Source organism: Gekko japonicus, unplaced genomic scaffold, assembly GCF_001447785.1.
Source record: "Gekko japonicus isolate JY-2015 unplaced genomic scaffold, Gekko_japonicus_V1.1 scaffold1631, whole genome shotgun sequence".
In the NCBI taxonomy this organism is placed as follows: domain Eukaryota; kingdom Metazoa; phylum Chordata; class Lepidosauria; order Squamata; family Gekkonidae; genus Gekko; species Gekko japonicus.
Window position 1 is genome coordinate 91,102 of NW_015168700.1, and position 14,176 is coordinate 105,277.

General features: G+C 44.8%; 1 protein-coding gene across 1 annotated transcript in view; it reads right to left on the reverse strand.

The window, feature by feature from the left end:
* Window positions 1–14,176, reverse strand: part of SNX29 (sorting nexin 29) — a 206,519-nt gene that overhangs the window by 62,698 nt on the left and 129,645 nt on the right. The window contains exon 16 of the mRNA XM_015415493.1: window positions 12,493–12,609. Coding sequence (XP_015270979.1) covers window positions 12,493–12,609 — 117 coding nt within the window. The remainder of the gene's footprint in view (window positions 1–12,492; window positions 12,610–14,176) is intronic.

The following is a 14,176-nucleotide window of genomic DNA, read 5'->3' on the forward strand; positions in this document are numbered from 1 at the left end:
AGGGGGTCCCCAATGGAAAAAGGACAGGCAGGGGATCACGACTGGGAAATCCCCAGCTGCAGAACAGAATGACACGCTACGGCCATCATCACCACTGTCAGCACTAGCGACGGCAGTTTCCTCCCTCCCACTCGTACCTTGCCCCCGTAGCCCATCCCGAACCAGCGGGAGCTCTCTAGCAGTGGCCAAGACCAGCCCTGTGGACACTGCAGGGGAAGCTGATGCGGAGGCCATCAATGACATACTTGGGGAGGAGGCCGCTGGATTGGGAGAACGCAGTCATAACCCACCACCTATGTTCAGTGTGGCCAGTCTTCCCATCCACCTGCATCTGTGAGCATGACCCCTTCGGGGCCCCTACTGTCCCCACATGTCAGACCCAGGTGGTGGGAGTGGAACAGTGGTTGCCCAAGACACGGGGAAACGCAGCAACAGTGGGTAAGTTGGATGCCTCGTTGGCAGAGGAGAGAGGCGATCCCCAAGGCAGTGACTCAAATAACCTAGGAAGAAAGGCAGTGCTTTTGGAAAGGGCAGAAAGGAAACCCCACAGCCAAGGAAAAGGGCACTTGCAAAACCCCCAGAAAGTGGTAGGTAAGTTGGGTGCCTCATCAGCAGAGGAGAGAGGGAAACCCCAATTCAGACACTCAAGCAACCCAAGAAGGAAGGGAGGGCTTTTGGGAGAAGCAGAAAAGGCAAGCCCCACAGCCAGCAGGCAGAGGTGAGAGGGGAACCCCGAGACAGGAGCCCCAAAAGTGTGGGGCTGAGTGGGATGGTTCAGTGAAAGAAGTGCTTTTGGAAGGAGCAGTAAAGACAAACCCCACAGCCAGCAGGTGGAGCCCCAAAAGTGCTCAGCTGAATGAGATGCCTCATCAGCGGAGGACAGCGGGGGACCCCACTTCAGAGACTTAAGCAACCCAGGAATGGGGGGGGCCTTTGGGGAAGAGTGGAAGAGCGGAAAAAGAAAACCCACAGCCAGTGCCAAGGGCAGTTAGAAGCCCCCCAGAAAGTGGTGGGTAAGTTGAGTGCCTTGTAAGCAGGGGAGAGAAGGAACCCCCAAGTCAGAGACTCAAGCAAACCTAGTAGAAGGAGCGGGCTTTTGGGAGGAGCATGTGGCACTGGGAAAGGGAATGATCCTTTAATTCCTATATTAATTTGATTTTTTTGCATATAACTTTATAACTGTACCTCCATAGTTTGAACATTAGAAATAATGCTATTTCTCTTCTGATCAGAATATGAAAACCAGGTCTGTGCAGGCGGAACAAATAAACATTGGCCCCGGTCACACTGGGGGAAATAGGCACGGCCAAAGTGTGGCTTTTTTGAGCCGCACCAAAACAGACGCGCGGCGGCAGGATCAGACAGATCCCCCCAGTCACCGCGCAGGTCCTCCCCGGCACGATCAGATGCCGGGAGGAAGCCATGGACTGGAGAGCGAGGCCAGCCTGCTGTGCATGTGTGTGCTTGCGCAGTTCGGCAGGACCTCGCATGCTGCGGGAGAGACGGGCGCGCCAGCGATCAGACGGGCACGCCGGCGATCAGACGGCCGTCCCTGCAGCAGATTTTCAGGTAGGTAGTAGTGTTTTCTAGGGATTTTTTAAATGCACAATTTTGCCCGGGACGGATCGGGGATGGGTGCGCGCCACTTTCCAGATGTTGCGGTGTGATCGCACCCACTTGATGTACCCCCGATCCGTCCCTATCGCGTGGCAAATCCTCCTGTGTGACCGGGGCCATTGTTTTCTTATCTGTGCCTTTGGCAAAAGCAGCTGTATAGCAATACTAATGGGCCTTGAATGTAGCACTAATAGAGCAGGGGAGGATGGGCTTGACTGGGAAAATCCTACATGTATACAAAAATAATGATGATTTATAGCACAACTGGTATAATGATAATAATGCTGGCATGATAAATGCCTCAACCTGAAGCCTTGCAAGCTCATTCTTTTAACTGTTTTGAGCAGGGCCAGTGTCCATCCCATCTCTATCTTCCTTTTTCTTTGATTGCCCCTTTGATTCACAACAGCTCCTAACATTTCAAGTGCAAAAAGCATGTTCAGTCCCTATTCAGTGTGTAATTATTTTTCTGCATACATAAAGAATCTCCCCAACCTTGTCTATAAGATGGCCCATTTTCCTGCCTATCAAAGGCAATTGGCCAGGCAGTTTATAACGAGAGGTAATTATATGAACTGCCTTAACATTCAGGTTCTGTACTGGAAAATTAAGCCTGCCACTCATGCACGTTCTGGATTTATTTCAGAAAGTAAAATTTCTTAGATGAAGATCCCTTCAGAACGCCACACTCAATAAATAATGTGCCTATTTAAGAAACTACAAGCGCGAAACAAGCAAAAGACCATATTTGCAAAACCACAAAAACCAAGCCAAACAATATTTCCTTCTTCAGAGATTAACATTTACATAAAGGCCTACATGACCTGTCCATAGTGCCTACATCCCTGTTGGCCTCACGGAATGGTAACCGAGACCTTTGAGAACTTCACCTGAGTCCATAAATTAAAAATACAAGACAGCTGACCAGAAAGATGAAAGTTGGGTTAGCAAAAATCCAAGGTCTCATTCCCTTTTGGTCTTGGCAAGTTCAGATCAATCAGCATATACTTTTTGTTCCAATGTCACACTTTTGTTCCAATGTGACCTGGAAGAAAGGATTACTACTCTCCATAAGATAAAGGAAGGGGAGGAACTTATTAACAGAAGCCTTGATGTCCTGCATAGGGAAGAAGAGACCAGTCAAAGGAATAACAGTGCGACTGTCCTCATGAGACTCCTCAGAGAGCTACAGGGCCACCTCAAAGGCATTGAGTGAGATGGCATTGAGTGCCATTCGAACTAAGGAATTGATTCCAGGCCCCTGTGGTGGAGGCAGAGATGGAAACAGTGTCAGTGGAAGTATCACAAACACAAGGAAGACAGAGGGAGGAAGACAGGGAGATATGAAGAAATGGCACTGGAAAGAAAAAGATGGTGTTGGTCATAGGTGACTGACTCCCTGTTGAGGGGTATGGGATGTCATGTGTCCAGGCCTGACCTCCTGGCCCAAGAGGTGTGTTGCTTGCCAGGCGTAAGAATTAAAGATATTACAGACAGTATCCCTAAACTCATCAAACCAACAGCTCATTATCCATTTGTGATGGCCCAGTCAGGAAAATATGCTGCAGCAGCTCCAAGGGAGAAGGGTGCCCCATAGTGACTTTTTTTAAGCTGGCAAAACCTTCACTGCAGAAGATATGCTCAAGCACAATCCCAATGTGTCCCTGTACAGAAGGCTAACTCATTCTCTTAATGCATGACTCCTACTGCTTACTCAGGAGTCTTCTGTGAGGTCCCGTGTCAAAAGTCTTTTGAAAGACCAAGGTATAATATGTCTGTTGGGTCACCATTATCTACAGAGTCATTCACTTTCTGAAAGAACTCCAAAGGTTGGTGAGGCACACCTTCCCTTTGCAGAAGGCATGCTGATCTTCCCTCATCAGGCTTCGTTCCTCTATGTGCCTAACAGTTCTGTTTTTGATTTACAGCAGTGAACTAAATCACTAGTGGTAGCTATTTAGAGCATGGGACCTGATTCAGCTATGAACTTGGTCAAGTCACCAGCTCTCAGAGTAACCTACCACTGCACAGGGCTGTTTAGATAAATTTGTACAACTCCATGTATATTCCCTTGGACTGCAAGAAGATCAAATCAGTCAGTCCTCAAAGAAATCAACCCTGACTGTTCCCTGGAAGGCCAGATAATGAAACTGACGCTCGAATACTTTGGCCACCCAATGAGAAGGGAGCACTCACTGGAGAAGAAGACCCTGATGCTGAGAAAGACTGAAGGTCAAAGAAGACGGGGACGGCAAAGGATGAGATGGTTAGACAGTGTCATCGATGCAACGGACATGAAATTGAGCCAACTTCAGAGGACGGCGGAAGACAGGAGGGCCTGGCGGGAGCTGGTCCATGGGGTCGCGAAGAGTCGGACTCGACTGTGCGACTGAACAACAACAAAAAATGTATATTCCAGGCTGAAGGGCAGGGTACGAATAGTTAATGAGAGAAAGCAATAAACCACTTGGTTTGAGAATTAGAATACAGCTTGTTTCAAACAAAGTTTGACTTCCCAAGCAGAGACCACTGGAACACAAGAAAAGGTTAATCCTGATGGACAATGCCCAAGATCCATTTAGACCAGCATCTGGCGCAGCTTAAATCCAACTCTTATCTTGGTAATAAATTTCTTTAATAACTATCACACATGCCTAAAACGTTATAGTGAATCTCTGGGAGCACTCCAACCATATTCCAAGTAAAGAACATTTTATTTTGTACGTTTTCTTGCCTCTCCTCCATATTTCATTTATATTAAAACAAAGGATTATAAGAGCAGTGCTTTTGAAGAGAAAATATAAGTAGTAGTGAGAAACAGACAGATGTGTAATACCAATGGGGGGGGGAGAAGAATACCAAAGGGTTGGTAAAAAGGGAATATAAGAGCCAGTTGCTGTGTTCAGACATAACACGAAGCCATTTCTACTTTACCAGTGCTTAGTTTGTGAAACCAGGATTCAGCTCTCTGATGACCATTCAAATTCTAGTTTGCTCAACAAAATGATGGTTTTAAATCCTGGTTTGGTTTATTGCCTTTGCTCTCTCCCTGCTGAGACCCACCTGGTTTTCTGGTCTGCACTGCAACGAGGGCAGTGCTAAGGAACAATCCGGGACACTTGCATTTGTACATCACATAAAACCATAGTTCAGACTAAACATGGCTAAAAGATCACCACAATGCCATGTTTTCAGATCCTGGCTGGGAGCATCAGAACCAGTCAGAATCAGATCTATGTTGAGCTACAGGGTCAGTCTAGATAGGCTCTGATGTTCTATTGTAACAGGGCTAGAGATGTGAAGGCCCGGGGAAAAACCAGAAAAATTCGGGGGCGGGGGAACAGTTTTTCCCCGTTTTTTTCCTGAAGCCTTTTTTGTTTTTTTCCGAAAAATTGGAAACATTGAAAAAAGAAAAGAAAAAAAATTGATTATGGAACGTTTTATTTAACATGATGAATAAAATATTTTAAGACAAGGTGTTCAAATATTTTCTAAATCATATATATATATATATATATGGTATCAGATTGATCTAATTTCTGTGCACTGAGGACAAGCAAATCCTAGGTTACAAACTGAACTCTCCAATGCAAGAACAAGATGCATTTCTTCCTTTAGGAGGTGCTATTGTCAGAAGAAAAGAAAAAGGTTTCAGTTTTATTTTTGCATCTGGGTGGGTATTCTGTTTGTAATAATTGTTTGGATACACTATATTTTTAATATGCTAGTTGTGATGATTTCATGCCAAGTAACAATGTCCATAGTCTTATTTTATGTTCCTAAAGTAACAGAATGACTTTCAATCTAGAAAAGACAAAAGGAATGCTAATATAGCATTTTTTTCAATTTTTCTGAAAATTTCCGTTTTTTTCTGGAAAAAAATGGGAGAAAAACGAGGTTTTTTCCAAGCTTCAAAATTTCCGGAAATGTTACATCTCTAAACTAGGCTCAATGTAACTGTGTTCTATTGTTGTACATAGCTATGCTGTATTATTGCTACTGCATCTGTTTTCTGCCTGCTTGAGTTCCCATAACAGCACCTGTTGGCAAGGTCACTTCTCATGGTTCCTATTCCGGCATACTAGAAAGAGAACCAGCGACATTGTCTGTGTGAACTGGTAGATTAGCAGCGCTTGTTAACACTGTCAAGAATTCCTCCCTTCGTTAAGGCCAGGGAGTGTTCGCCATTCTGATCTCTTTTGGCCTTCAAAGGAAGTTTATACATAAACATTCTCACTGTAGTAACTGTCCGGTAGTAACCTGTCTAGGTGCTATGTAACCATGACGTATGAATGGGGCTGGAACAGAGGTAATTTCCAGTTTGGCAAACTAATGTCAGTTCTGTCAAGGAGCTTCAACCATCCTGCAAACTTTTCTGATTTCCAGAATAAAGCCTTTTAATGGATTTATCTGCGTCTGAGAGTTTACAGTAGTGGTTGACAGAACCACAATTGGTGAAATAACCGGATCATGACTAATTTTAAGTCATGTGGTATCTGGACTGAGTCACTATCTAATGGATAATTAACTGGGATTCAACATTTACTAGCTCCCCTGACAAACTGCAACCACAGTAATCAGCATCAAGTTCTTTTTTCTTTAAGTGTATAAGATCATGTTCAATTTTCTTGAATTTTTTTAAAGAAAAAGAATTAGAGAAAAAATTACTCCGAAATTTATTCACAATGCAAAATACTCAAGAAAGCACTGAGGAGCTGCATTTTGGATAGCAGTAACCCTTGTGCCAGGTAACCTTTAAATCCATGTCTTTTAAAAATGCAGTATCTTCCATTGCAATTAGCCTCCCATTATCTGCACCATCAAAACCTGCTGATTATTTTAGCTAGAGGATTTTCAGGTTATTGTGCTAAAGGAATTGTTCATGAAGGCATCTAACCTTTGCAGAAGACATTTCAGTATTAGTGTCTGGAGCTAATGCCATTTTGAGAACACCATTTTTCTTAGAGCATCAGGATATCTCTCTCTTCATGCCCCAAACTGAACTTCTACCGGACAGTGGAGGAGAGGCAGTTCACATGCTATGGCAAATTAAACTAGAGAATTGTGGACTGGATTCTATGATAGTTAGTTGGATAGGGAACTGGTTGGAGATCCACACTGAAAGAGTACTTGTCAATGGCATTTCACCTGAACAGAGGGAGGTGTCCAGTGGGGTGCCCCGGGGCTCAATTCTGAGCCTCTTACTTTTCAATATTTTTATCAATGATATAGATGAGGGTGTGGAGGGGCTACTCATTAAATTTGCAGATGACACCAAATTGGGAGGAGCAGCAAACACACCAGAAGATAGAGATAGAATTCTATGAGATCTGAACACACTGGAAAAGTTGGGTGGATATGAACAAGATGTAATTTAATAAGGATACGTGCTGAGTTCCACATCTGGGTAACAAAATGAGGAACACGCACACTGGATGGGGGGATACACTTCTGGGCAGCAGTGTGTATGAACAAGATCTTGGGGTATGGGTGGACCATATGAGCAGCCAGCGTGATTCAGTGATAAAAAAAAGGCTGATGCAATCTTGGGGTGTATCAAGAGAGGCATAACATCCAAATCACAAGATATCATGGTCCCATTGTACACTGCATTGGTCAGGCCGAACTTGGAGTACTGCATGCAGTTCTGGAGGCCTCACTTCCAAAAGGGTGTGGACAGAACAGAGCAAGTGCAGAGGAGAGTGACAAGGATGGTCGGGGCCCTAGAGACCAAGCCCTATAAGGAAAGGACTTGGGAATGTTAAGTCTGGAGAAGCGACAGTTGAGGGGGTCATGACTGCTCTTTTTAAGTATTTGAAGGGCTCTAAACTTAGAGGAGGGCAGGGAGCTGTTCCTGTTGGCAGCAGAGGACAGGACTCGCAATAATAGGTTTTAAATTAAGGGCGGGAAGGTACCGGCTGGTTATTAGGAAAAACTTTTTTACAGGAAAAAAGTGAAAGATCTGGGGGCACAGGTGGTGTTCTCCTCCATTTTACCTGTTGAGGGCCATGGAGCTGGAAGGGATAACAGGATACTGGAGGTGAATGGCTGGTTACGTAGATGGTGCTGTTGAGAGGGATTTGGCTTCCTGGACCATGGTTTGTACCTTCAACATGAAGGACTGTTGGCGACGGATGGGGTGCACCTTACAAAGAATGGGAGGAATGTCTTTGCTGGAAGACTTGCGAACCTGATCAGGAGGGCTTCAAACTGAAGACATCGGGGGTGGGAAGAAAAAGCCTGATGTTGTGCAGCATCCCCAACACTAAGTTCAAGAAGGGGAGTGACCAGAGAATAAATGAACGGGGGAGAGGTGAGTTCAGTAATTTTCATGTAACAGTTGGCTGAGACAAATAAAATGAATTTCAATAGAGTTAAATGCAAAGTCCTATACTTAGGTACTAAAAATCAAAGGCACAGATATAGAATGGGAGGGACTTGGCTTGACAGCAGCACATGTGAAAGGGATCTAGGTGTTCTGGTTGATCACAAGCTAAACATGAGCCTACAGTGCGATGTGGCTGTGAAGAAAGCTAACGCAATCTTAGGATGCATTAACAGAAGCATTGTGTCCAGATCAACGGAGGTGGTAGTTCCGCTCTATTCTCCTATGGTCAGGCCTCACCTGGAGTCCTGTGTCCAGTTTTGGGCACCACATTTTAGGAAGGATGTCGACAAGCTCAAGCGTGTCCAGAAGAGGGCAACCGGAATGGTGAGAGGGTTGGAATCCAAGTCTTATGAGGAAAGGCTGAAAGAGTTGGGTATGTTTAGCCTGGGAAAGAGAAGGCTTAGAGGGGACATGATTGCAGTCTTCAAGTATTTAAAGGGCTGTCATGTAGGAGATGGAGCAGATCTATTCTCTCTTGTTCCGGATTGCAAGACTAGATCCAATGGGTGGAAATTACAAGGGAGTCGTTACCGGCTAAATATCAGGAGAAACTTCCAAACTGTTGAGCAGTGGAACAGTCTGCCTTGGGAGGTGGTGGATGCTCCTTCGCTGGATGTTTTCAAGTGGAGGCTGGACGACCATCTGTCAGGTATGTTGTAGGTATGTGGGGCTATCTTTCAGTGATGCTCCTGCAGAGTGCAGGGGGTTGGACTAGATGATCTGCAAGGTCGCTTCCAACTCTGACATTTTATGATTCTATGAAAGGAAGAGTTGTGCAACAGCAGAATCCACTACCTAGGGAGGTAGTGACCTCCCCCTCACTGGCAATCTTTAAGCAGCATCTGGACAAACACTTGTCAGGAATGCTCTAGGCTGATCCTGCACTGTTTCAGTGTGTTTATTATTTGTTGCTCCCCTTCCTTCTTCTGCTCAGGTGGGGCCCATATGCCCTTAGGACCACAAAAAGCTTTAGAAATAAAAATAAATAAATTTGGTTGCTCTTGGGCAAAGGGCTAGGAATTGGCTGCAAAAAACTGGTGAGAAGTCAGAATGACTGCAGAAGACAAAATGCATCCTCCATTGAGTTATCCTAGGAAATTTGTTCAAGCCTATGCCAGCATGTGACAAAACTCAGTACAAAAACTCTTCAAGAAACCTATTACAATACAGTGGCTTACTGCAGTATTTTCCTGCCTTCTTCTAAAAGCCTAGAGTGACTAACAAGGATTTTAAGAGCCAAACAAAGTATTTTAAAAGTGAAACAAAAAAACAGTTCTTACAGAACACTAAAAACACAATGAATTCATATAATATCTCACTAATTTTGGCCACAGCAACAAAATATTCAAGGGAGCTTTTCTATGCTGGCAATAGAGTTGCACTGTTCTAAATGATCCACAAAGTAACTTAGATAAATTACTAGAGACTTTGATCTACGATACTGTGTTTACCTTAGTGAAAGTAGGATCCTACTATGTAATTTTGTATCACTTAATGTGTCATGTTAATGCTTATGTTTTGCTTCAGTTCGAATTGTATTAGTTAATCAATTATTAGATAAATCTATATGGTGGGGAGGTTAGAGGGAGGGAAATGAATTAATATATATGAATATTTCCCCAACCTAAAATTCTTTCCCACTTATTGAAGTTTATTGGTCCTTTAATCAAATTAGATCGAAATATTGGATTTGATTATATTGATTTGTATATTGATTTGTATTGGCAGTGTGGGTTTTTAGAATTGGATAGTTCCAGCCTATTGCTGGCTGCTGGAAAGTGTAAATTGGGGTTCACAGCACTGATGAAAGGGGGGGGCATGCAAGGGCCAGGGATACCAGTGATTATGGGGCGGGGGGATATAGTGGTGGGTGCAGGTGTTATTCCCCTAATTGGAATGGAAGAGATTGGAGATATGGGAATGCTCGGACTCCTTCCCACCTATGTCACAACCCAAGAGATGTTGGTTGTGGGGCTAGAAAAACTTACCCTTCTTCGACAATGGTGTTATTTAATGCTAGGTCTAGCAATAATAAGATTGATGTGCTCTGTGACTACCTCATGGAGTCACGGGTCGACCTGGCTTGTGTGACCGAGACCTGGGTGAGGGATGGTGAAACAGTCGCCTTGAACCAGCTTACCCCACCTGGGTTCTCAGTCTTTCACCAGTCTTGGATGCATGGGCAGGGAGGTGCATGCGTTTGTTTGTCCATGAATTTTGTTCCTTCAGGTTGCTCCCCACACCAATAATCTCTGGCATTGAATGTGCTGGCCTAGCGTCTGATGTTGAGGAGAGTCTGGCTATCTGGCTGGGGTACCAACTGCCTAATGCATCAGCAGATACCCTGTCTGACCTGTTAGATGCTGTATCAGCCTGGGCATGGGAATATCCCAGGCTCCTGGTCCTGAGTGACTTCAGTATCCATGCTGATGATGCAGCATCTTCCCAGGCTAGGGACCTAGTGTCATCCATGGAGGCACTGGGACTCTCCCAGTTTGTATCAACTCCCACGCACCAAGCAGGCCACATGCTGGATTTCGTTTTTGGGATGGGGATACATGTGGATCGGATAACTACAGATATAGTTCCAGGATGAAGCAAGAGCTAAGACGGCTAGAGCGGATGTGGCGGCGTACTCATGACGAAGTCTCATGAACATCTTATAGGATGTTTATGAAAGCCTATGAGCTGGCAGTGAAGGCCGCAAAGAAGAATTTCTAAGTGGCCTCCATTGCATCTGCGAGGTTGCGCCTGGCCAAATTATTTAGAATTATTCGGTCTATTACAACTCTGCCACAGGGCAGAACAAATAGTAGGGAATTGGCTGCGAGGCATTTGCGAGCTATTTCGCAGATAAGATTGCGACACTCCACCACGACCTCCCGACCACAATTGAAACAGTAAGGAAACTGGAAGCCCCTTGTTTGTTTTCTGGTCCAATACTGGACCACTTCAATTGACTCCTGGTAGCGGTGAGGCTTCCCACCTGCCTCCTTGACCTATGCCCTTTTTGGCTGGTGAAAACTTGCAGGGAGAGCATTTGGGTCCCTCTGGGAGAAATAATTAATCTGTCCCTTTCTACTGAGACTTTCCTGGAGGCTCTGAAGGAGGCAGTGGTTCGCCCACTCTTGAAAAAGCCTTTATTGGACCCTACGGTCCTGACCAACTACTGCCCAGTATTGAACTTCTTTATTTAACCTTAACAAATGTAAACACAACCTCTATTTTGAATATTCCATGCCTGACTGATTACCTGAACCTAAAAGCAGAGTTATTTGCAGACAGCTTAATTAGGTCAAAAGCTTTGAACAACCTGAATCCAGGATGCCTTAAGGAACACTTTCACCTCTATGAACCTTCCCACTCATAAACTCTTTTTCTAAGGCTGTATTCCAGGTTCCTCCATTGCCTCAAGTGTAGTGGATGGATACTTGGACCTGAACTTTTCCACAGTGGCCACAAAACTCTCTGTCCCCCATCCTTGAGAAATTGATTCTGCCTCATGTTTGTTGACTTTTCAGCACCAAGCAAAATTGTCTGTCACTGCTAACGCATATTTGTGTGTTTGATAAAATAAATAAATAAATAAATAATGATAAAATAAATAAATAAATAAATAAATTCACTTCTGACTTATGGGCTGCAGTCAGATGTGGCTTTAGATCCAGCATAGCTGCAAATGCCTGATGGATCTAAAGTGCACAATCAGACAGCGACATCCAGGAAAAGTCCCACAGTCGTCGGCACCCTGTGCTGCCCTGCCAGAGAAATGGAATTAAAAGACACAGGAGAAAGTCCGGTCCTAACACTTGACAATGGGCCACAGATGGATTCTCTGTAGTCTGACATACACTCAAGCCGTTGGAAGTCTCCTCATTCCATCCTGACTCAATGCCTTTTCCTCGTTTAGCAGTATGCACATAACCACATACTCCATGGGGAACCCTCCAAGTAGAGGTTTGATTCATTTATGCACATGGGAAACAATGGTAAAAAAACCCCTACTTGCCCAAAGTGGCATCGGATTGTGCATTGATGGGCTGGGCCCACAGCTCAAAGGGATGTATGACTGCGCGACTGTGAGGCAAATTCCACCAGAAGAAATAGAGGTGCTTCCCCTTCCACACCAAATGGCACGTCTGACTGCAGTCATGGTGACCCTATGAATTAATTACCTTCAAAATACCAAAGAAGAAGATGAAGAAGATGGAGGAAGAGGGTTTTATACCCCGCTCTTCACTACCCGAAAGCATCTTGGAGCAGCTTACAATTGCCTCCCCTTCCTAATCTGACAACAGACACCCTATGAGGTAGGTGGGGCCGAGAGAGTTCTGATAGAACTGTGACTGACCCAAAGTCACCCAAGCTGGCTTCATATGGAGGAGTGGTGAATCAAACTGGGTTCCCCAGATTATGTGTTTTACAAACTTTTATGCCTCTGCAGTACAGAAGGTTAGAATGTACACTAAAACAAAACTGAAACATACTGGTCCTCTCAAGTCGATGAGTTCCTGTCTCATCTGAGACACAAGTGCTTCCTTCGCGATCAAAGCTCGGTGTAGCCTCTCGTTGAACTCTATCAGCTCTCCATGCATTTCTGCCACCTGCAAAGCACACAAAACAAACAACAGGGTTGGAATCAAGTGCCATTAGATATTAATGCACAATAAAACACTGCTCTGGATGACAGGTTTCTTAGCACAAGCCACCACCAGACAGGACAGGATTTTTCCTGTTGCACCATCTTCTGCCTGCCCTACTGCACTGGGGTTACCAAAGGGAATTATAAAGGGTGTGAGGGAACAGAATCTGGGCCTGGATGAGGATCAATAACTAAGGGTTAACTAAAGTAAACTGACAGGAATGAGATGCTTTATTTTCTCAAAAGTAAACAAGAACAAAGTTCATTTATAATAAAATACGTAACTGAGGCAAATATCCACAACCAATCATGAGTTTTGGGCTATTATGTTTTACATCTGGGTAACAAAAATGAGGAACACACATACTGGATGGGGGATACACTTTTGAGTAGCAGTGTGTGTGAACAAGATCTTGGGTACGGGTGGACCGAAACTTAAATATGAGCAGACGGTGTGATGCAATGACAAAAAAGGCAACTTCAATCTCGGGGTGTATCAAGAGAGGCATAACATTAAGCTCCCGGTTTATGGCAACACGCTGGCGGATGCATCTCCCGGACCTCCCGGGGATGTGATCTGTGCACCAGTGAAAAGGAGAGGGGCAATTGGTCGCTACCCCCCCGGAGCCTTGGCAAAAGGCTCCTAGCCATGGGGCTTTTGAGGGGTGGCCTCTTCGCCAGCGCGATGCTGGGGAATTGAGGAGCTCCTCCGCCCCAACGGTCCTGCTGCTGAGTGCTCGTATGGATCTAGAGCCGCTGACCAGGACAAGCATCGGAGATCTAGCGTTTCAAACGTATGCTGAGCGAGGTTGTATGACCAACAATGAAATGTGAGTTGTGTTAAGCGTAACGAGAAATTAAAAAGAAAGCTACCAGCTGGGAACGGCGAAGAAAGTGAGCGGGGGAGGGGCCCCTCCCATACGCATGAACTAAACAATGAAATACTAAGGGGGGAGCGGAAGAAAAAGCGTTGAAATCTGTTTTGAGAGACTTACCAGAGTGCAGATAAGCATGTGGGCGTATTTAAGAGACTTTAGCAAGTTTTCATAAAAGTAAACAATCCATAAAGATGGCGGGGAAAAGGGCAGAGAAAGACAAACTGGTAAAAGTGAGACCAGCCGGAATCTTGAGCTCTCGACTGGAAGAGACCACCGAGCTCTCCAAAATGCTGGCAGAGTCCTTGCGCCCTCTGCTGGACCAGATGACTAACATAGAACAACAGCTGATGAATCTAAACCAGAATCTTGCAACTCAGCAGCTCCAACTGACTTGAGACTTTAAAAATAATGGAGCAAATGGCTGAGAAGGTGAAGGAAATAGATGCCAATGCCAAAAAAGATAACAAAAGAAAACGTGCAAAAGCTGGGGGGGAAACAAGCCTCGGAAAAATCACAACTTTTACAGCCGCAAATGGAAAAAGCAAATTTGGTCCTACGGTTTCAAGGGGTCCCAGAATTAAAAGGTGAAAATCTAAAGCAACTCCTGAGTGAAGCATTAGCCCCAGTTACAGAAATTGATGTGGTCTATAG